This window comes from Lissotriton helveticus, chromosome 8 (genome assembly GCF_964261635.1).
Source record: "Lissotriton helveticus chromosome 8, aLisHel1.1, whole genome shotgun sequence".
NCBI lineage: Eukaryota > Metazoa > Chordata > Amphibia > Caudata > Salamandridae > Lissotriton > Lissotriton helveticus.
In genome coordinates this window covers 1650747237-1650754802 of record NC_136069.1, presented here as the reverse complement: position 1 = coordinate 1650754802, position 7566 = coordinate 1650747237, and the positions used below count along the sequence as shown (strand labels likewise).

At 39.9% G+C, this 7566-nt stretch overlaps 1 protein-coding gene across 1 annotated transcript; it reads left to right on the top strand.

Annotated features, from left to right (window-relative positions):
- The first annotated feature begins 5623 nt into the window (after window positions 1–5623).
- Window positions 5624–6601, top strand: LOC144774073 (olfactory receptor 56A4-like). Its single transcript, XM_078659101.1, has one exon. It carries the CDS (start codon window positions 5624–5626, stop codon window positions 6599–6601), a length of 978 nt encoding a protein of 325 aa, XP_078515227.1.
- Window positions 6602–7566: the final 965 nt, after the last annotated feature.

Sequence of the window (7566 nt, the reverse complement as noted above, 5' to 3'; positions counted from 1 at the left end):
AACTGGAGTAAGGAATTTTTTAAGTTTAAGGTCAAAATTAGCACCTAAAAGACAAAAGCGGCAACTCTGGAAATCTAGTCTCGCACCACGGGGTCAAAGTTGAAACATATGACTGACCCCGATGGAATGCAGGTGGATCACTAGATGTGGATTAGGTTTGGTTGGTGCTTACCTTCAGACTTAAAAGAAATGTAATAAAAAAATTCTGAGAAGCAAATGTTTAGCAGGTCAGGCTGCAGGCAGTGTCTGAGGAGGGAAACTGCCAGTGTCCGAGAAGGGAGTGTCATCATCGGGAAGCCTCTGGATGGAGGTGCAGTGAATATTTCTACATTAAACGTAGTCACTTTTTTGTAATGAGAACATCTCCAGTGTGATGAGTTAGAAGGCTGTAGCTAAAGAACGTTCCAGGAGGTCAGATGGCTCTTTGGCGAAGGATAACTGAATAGGATTCACTACAAAGCAGAAGAATGTAGTGGGAGCAGCTGCAAGGTCAGACTGCCCTTTGATGCACTTTGGAAGGACCAATGAGATGGTGGGTTCTAGTCTTGCCTCAGTTCTCACAGAAGTTTTTAACCAAAAAATGTCTCTGTTCTCAGTTTTGATTTTTGCTATCTGGGCACCACTTCCAGGGGCCAAGACTTGAGAGGCGCAATTTGGAGGGTCAGGACTTGCACAGCTTCAGTCCAGGTGAGAGTTCAGGATGGTTGGAGCCTTTTCTGTCTCTCAGGCTCTGATCAGGAGGTCAACCAACTAGCCCTTGAAGGTACCTTAGTAGTCCTAGGTGCAAGCAGTAGAACAGAGTTCAAGCTGCAGGGCAGACCTTCAGGCAGCAGAGCAGTCCTTACAGTTGAGCAAATCAGTCTTCTGAAGTACACAGCTGGGTACAGCAGCAGGCAGTTCTCCAACAGTCCTTGGATAGGTGCAGGAAGTGAATTGAACAGTGTGTCTGATGGTCTTAGTTTCATACATGGTGCCTTCTTTAACGTTGTGAGAGGTTTCTAGAGATTCTCTTTGAAGTGCTTCAAATATCATGCCTTCCCTTCCCTGGCTCCAGTCTGGTTGCTGGCACAATGTGAAGTCTTTCGGTGAAGGTAGCGCACAGCCTATTGATTTGCAAGTGGGGCTGCACTGTGCTCCAACACTCATCCTGCCAATGATTGCCCATGCAGGCATACCTAAACCTTCTATTGTGTGGGTGTCTGGTAGGAAAATACAAAGTGCAGCTGTCAACTACATCCAGTCATGTGACCCAGAAACAAGCCTCATACACCAAATACCTAGGGCAGGAAAATGCCAATTTTTTAAAACTAGCAATGCGACTTTGCCATTAAAGAGGATTTTAAATTACACATTCTCAGAACCCAAACATAAATCCCCTACCTGCTACCAATCAAAGGTTAGCACTTATTAAATGTAATGAGGCAACCCACTGTTATCATGTGGGAGGCCTCACAGTAGTGAAAAATGAACTTGTGAGCTGTTCACTACGAGGACATGTAAAACTTAAACAAACATATCCAACCATTAAATTTTAATGGACCCTGCCTAATGGACTGTTTAGGGGCTACATTAGAGCCGATGTATTTGTAATAAAAGGGAAGTTTAATGATTGACAAAGGTATTATTTTGCCAAATCAAATTGGGAGTTTAAAACCACATACAGGCTGCAATGGTAGACCTGTGACATGTTTTACAGACCTACGTACGTGGATGGCACAATAAGTGCTGCAGGTTCACTAGTAGAATTTAATTTACTGGCCCTGAGTATATGGCATACCACTGTACTGGGGACTTATATGTAAATGAAATATGCCAATCAGGTGTTAGTGCATTTTACCATGAGTTAGGGAGTGAGAAAAAACACTTTAGCACTGGTAAACAGAGGTGAAGTGTCCTAAGGCCTGCATAAACAAATTCAGTAAAATAGGAGGGATGAAGGCAAACAGTTTAGGGGTAACCCTGCAGAGATGGCCAAGTTCAACAGTCTGGACCTCTAAAAAAATTATTTTATTTGAATTTAATATATTTAATTTAGTGAACGATTTAATTTAAAATGAAGTCAATAATGCAACATTTTTTTTCTTTTGTACTACTATTAATATATATATAAAATTAATTTACAATAATATTTGAGGTAACAATGTTTTTACATATTTTCCCAAACTTAATAAACTATTTCTCCTTTGACCTATACCTATACTTTACCAAATAAAGATCTCCACCATCAACTGTGGAGTCTTCATATGGTATAGGCAACATCTAATTATTATTAATTCATACAATGCATAGCTATACAGGAACTTGCTGTGCTGCTTTACATGAAAGGGAGAGAGCAGAAATGCGCCTTATTTACAAAGATATGGAGCAATTCTGCTCTCTCAGAATGCAGCACACAAGAAAAGAGGATGTAAGGAGGAGAAATAAAGATATGTGTTCGCACTACTCCTCTATCAAGTAGGTGCCGCATTTTGGCGTAAACCCAGGTTTAGAGGCCATTGTAAATCTGGATTTGCATCAATGTATCTGGGTGGATGCATGAGAATGTCCAATGTCCAACTATGTAATGCCTACCCAACACAAAGTAATGCAACACTTAGCGCTGCCTTGCGTTAGTTTATATGTAGAAAACCATGCAAAGCCTCACAAAGTGGCTTTGGGTGACTTAGTAAATGCCAAAAGGCACCTTTTTCTCTTTAGCAGTCTCTTCTGGTATTAATTTCTCTCACTCCACCATCAGGAGTCATCTAGCATCACAAGATGTTTCATAGGCATACGATTCAAGCCTGAGGATAGGCCAGGTCCTGAATAAGAACAAAAGAGGGCCCCTGAAAATAGGATAAGAAGATGCTTACCGGGGGAAACCAAACAATCAAAATAAAGCATGCAACCACTGCTTTCCCATTAAGTTTGAAATAGGCATTGCTCTATAAATATATATATTCGTGAGTCGGCTCCAATACAATTTATATTTTACGTTTTAATATGTATTTATAAAAATTCATAATTTACTGTATTCTCTGTTTGGCCCAACTTCTGTTTGTTTAAATATTTACCATTGTCAATTTATGAACTGTAACAATAGATGTATTTTTTACTTAACAAAATTTACAATGTATGTCTATTTATGCCAATAGGATACTGGCCTATTGATTCTGCACTTTAATATACGTGGAACATTCAAATAATGTTTTTAATGTTTGGTCTGTTTGGTCTTTTAGTGTGAGTGGGAATGAGTGATTCTCACTGTAAGTATATGGCTGCTTTTGGGTTTGTTTTCGTTTATACTCTGTTGGGAGCTCATTAATATGTCTATTTATTTGAATTGTTGAATTTATATGAATATATGCATTGGTCTGACTTGCTTTACTTTAATTGCTAGGCCCGGTCCTGATCCTCCAGCATACAGTGACACTAAAGAAGGCAATCCCAGGAGAAGAGCCCGCCTTCCCCGCCCCTGTAACTATTAAATCTGTGGAGTTTTTGAAATCACTTCAGAAATCAGCTCATTCAGGGGTGTAGATTTCATTGGGTGTAGTAGGTGCAGCGGAACTGGAGGGCTGGTTTCCACCTAACCCACCCTAACCCTATCCACCTAACCCTGATTATTGCTATATTTCACAGTACACACAGTGAAAAGGGGGCATAATTAGTTATTTGCACTAGGGCCCAAGACACACTCGCTACACCACTGCTTCCCTTAGGATCCGATTACGAGTCTGGCAATCTGGCGACTGTGCGGTGGTAGCGGTCTCTGCATCACATTACAACCCTAGTCGCCCTAGAACAGCCAACTCCACCAGGAGTGGTGGCGCTGTGGTACAGCGGTATCTATATGTTTGGCGGGACCGCTGCTGTTCCACCAAGCACATGACTTTTATCACTACCACTGATTTCATGAAGGTCTTTCCTCCATCAAAACAGTGGCAGTGGAGAAAGAAAGGGGGCCCTGCAGGGCCCCTTTGTGTCACACGCCTCGTGGATTCACACAAGGGGGCACAACCAAACTTCAACATCTCTAGTGCTTATGCATGTGAAATGGCTTCTACCTAGCCATTAATTCAACAATCTTTAGGGAAAAGGGGATAACGAATAAATACATTTATGTTGAATATAATTTATGGATACTGGTTGTTAGCTGAATACTGCAACATATTGTAAATTTGTGTAAAGCAAATTTTCCTGAAGCATAAATATTAGAAATGCAAAGTAAAGAGAAACATGATAGAAATAGAATAATCTTTTGCTAAGCCGAATAGTATTAAAAATGGGGGGAGCAAAGCTTATGGAATAAATTGGGTGCAAAATGTTTTGGAAAACAAAATGGGCCTAATTCACATAGATGGGTGTATAAGTAAACGTGACTTACTCTTATAGTACTCCTGGCTTACTTAGGAATTTCAGGATTAAGCCATGAACAGTCTTGATTTACTTCTGGTATTCAAGAAAGAAAATAAAGTATTCAGATCCATAACTTCAAATTCTGATTTAAATCAGTATGGTTCATAATCACTGAAATGCCCAACATGTTCAAAAACTGGAATGGAGGCACATTTACATGATGAGGGCCAAACACTCTGGAGAAGAAAATTAGCCCATATTAGAATTGCCTGTCTATTGTATTTGGAGCAATCTATGAAGAGAAAAGTGCTCTTACATGGTATCTTTCAGCACTAGGTTTATAGAAAAGTTGTGAAGGTTTGGAATTAAATTTCAAGGTTTGTGTTCTGGAAATATACCAGCAGAAAGAATCACTGGGCCCGATTCACAGAACTAACTTAAGACAAAATCCTAAACTTACTACCATTTTGGTATTCACAGAAGACACTTACTCATTTTGGTATTCACAGAAGGCACTTACTCATTTCGGTATTCACAGAAGATAGGAGTCCTAACTTTAGGACTCCTAAATGCATTCTGTGAATACCGAAAGTCTTAAAATTAGGATTTTTCTTCATTTACTACTACTAAACTGAGAAAAATCCTAATTTTACGACTTTTGGTATTCACAGAAGGCATTTAGGAGTCCTAAAGTTAGGAGTCCTAAATTTACTACTACTAAATTGAGAAAAATCCTAATTTTAAGACTTTTGGTATTCACAGAAGGCATTTAGGAGTCCTAAAGTTAGGAGTCCTAACTTTACTACTACTAAACTGAGAAAAATCCTAACTTTAAGACTTTCGGTATTCACAGAAGGCATTTAGGAGTCCTAAAGTTAGGACTCCTAACTTCTGTGAATACCGAAATGAGTAAGTGCCTTCTGTGAATACCAAAATGAGTAAGTGCCTTCTGTGAATACCAAATTGGTAGTAAGTTTAGGATTTTGTCTTAAGTTAGTTCTGTGAATCGGGCCCACTGTGCTTCCCATGCAAATACTTGCTGAACAACTTACTCAAAATATACAATGTCAATATTGTGCACATGCAATCAATAGTTTCCATGGCTGATTTATTTTAAATCATATTCTCCTTCCTAGTTTAATAGGAGTGCCAGATATGAATAGATTGATACATTTGATAAAATTAAGATCATGTAATTAAAATAGCCAGGGTCTGTGCAGGCAATTCCATAATAGCATATATCTATGTATTGTTCTAATTGCAGATGCTGATGTGTTAATACACTATGCTTACTGTCAACACCACCTCATCTATGCATATCTCGACCCTTTTGTTGATCTGCTTTCCAGGATTCCAGATATGGCAACATTGGCTTTCTATCCCTCTGACCCTTCTATACCTCCTTGCCATGGGTGCCAACACCATGATACTAGCAGTCATACATAGAGAGAGGCAACTTCATGAACCCATGTACTATCTCATTGCTTTACTCGCGGTCTTAGACCTAGTACTGTGTACATCCACCATCCCGAAAACCCTGGGAATTTTGTGCTTTGGCTGGACGGCCATTGGTGTAGCCACCTGCTTTCTTCAGATGTACATTATGAACAGTTTTCTTGCATCACAATCTGGTGCATTTCTTGTTATGGCCTTCGACCGCTACACAGCCATCTGCAACCCCCTGCGGTACTCTTCAGTGATTACAAACAGCTTTGTTGCTAAAGCCATTCTCTTCATCCTGGTGAGGAACATTTTCTTGGGCGCAGCGTTCCCTCTTTTAGCCACCCGACTTCATCTCTGCTCTAGTAATGTTGTTGAGAACTGTATCTGCACCGTGGTGTCTGTGGCATCCCTTGCATGCAATGATAGCACAGTCAACAAAGTCTATCAACTCTCCACTGGCTTCATCCTTTTAGGAGGGGACCTCATTTGTATTTTTCTGTCTTACTGCATGATCCTTCAAGTGGTCCTAAAACTTCGGGCAGAAGGGGCGGCAGCTAAAGCCTTCAGCACCTGCACTCCTCACTTTATTCTCCTCTCCTTTTTTTACACTCTGCTGCTAGTTTTTATTTTCAGCAACACGATGGAGAAGAAAATCTCACCAGATGTTCCCATCTTGCTCAATGTCCTTCACCTCGTGTTACCACCTGCTCTCAATCCAATTGTTTATGGACTGAGAACCAAAGAGATCAAACAAGGTATCATCAAAATGTTAGGGAAAGGAAGAACAGATCTTAGGGTGGAAGAGAACACAACAGACTAGATCATGAGGGGGGTAACCTGTTGCTTCAAAACCTGCCTTAACAAGAGCTAATGCTCAAAGAATCAGGAACAGAAGATCATGCTACACAATGTATCCCCTTTCTGCTCATTTCAATCAGGGTTTCTTTTTCATTCCTTTTCATTTAATTATATATGTCCAGAACATTTGGCAAGGCCCAGAATAAATACAAGGTGGAAAAAATAGGAATGTAAAAGAAAACCATATCGGGATAACATATGAACAACTTTACAAGAGAGTGAAGGGAATGTAAGGTAGGGCATCACTGATGAAGGAGTATGGGAACTGCAAGCCTAAGGGCAATGAAGTGAAAAAAGTAACAACAGATGCAGCTCATAGAGGTCAAGCTGATACCAGCTAGAAGTGAGAGCTACACAGCAGATTGTGGCTGGAGGATGTTCAGATATAAGAGGCAAAGAACAACATAATTGTGAAAAGGGAGCTAGTGAAAAAAGGCAGAAGAAGATCAAATGTGCACTGTAGACTGTATATAAAAAATAAGTTGACTAGGGTATTAAATATCATTCACAGATTAAAAGCAGAACTTGATTGGGAAAGAGAAGCTAGAGGCAATTGGGATATATGATGGAAGGAGTGGGTTGTAATGATTAGGGAAGACTTAGATCTCAGTTTTAGTAGAGCTTAGGAGAAGAGAATAAAATTGCACCCAGGTTTAAAATTTAGAACCTGTAGACCAAGAAAAAGAACCATATCTGAGAGTCACTTCCATAGAGGTTGATATAAGAGTACAGAGGTGAGGATAGTAGTGTAAGTAAAGAAATGGAAGGGCCTAAGGGCAGAGCACTGAAGCATCACAAGGGAAAGTGTAAGTTGATTAGGGATTTTCCAGGTCATGCTAGACAGGTGGAGTGACCAGAGAGTTTTAAGCAGATGAAAATAAATGTTAAAGCATGTCCAGACTGTACATACCAATAAACTGGGACAAT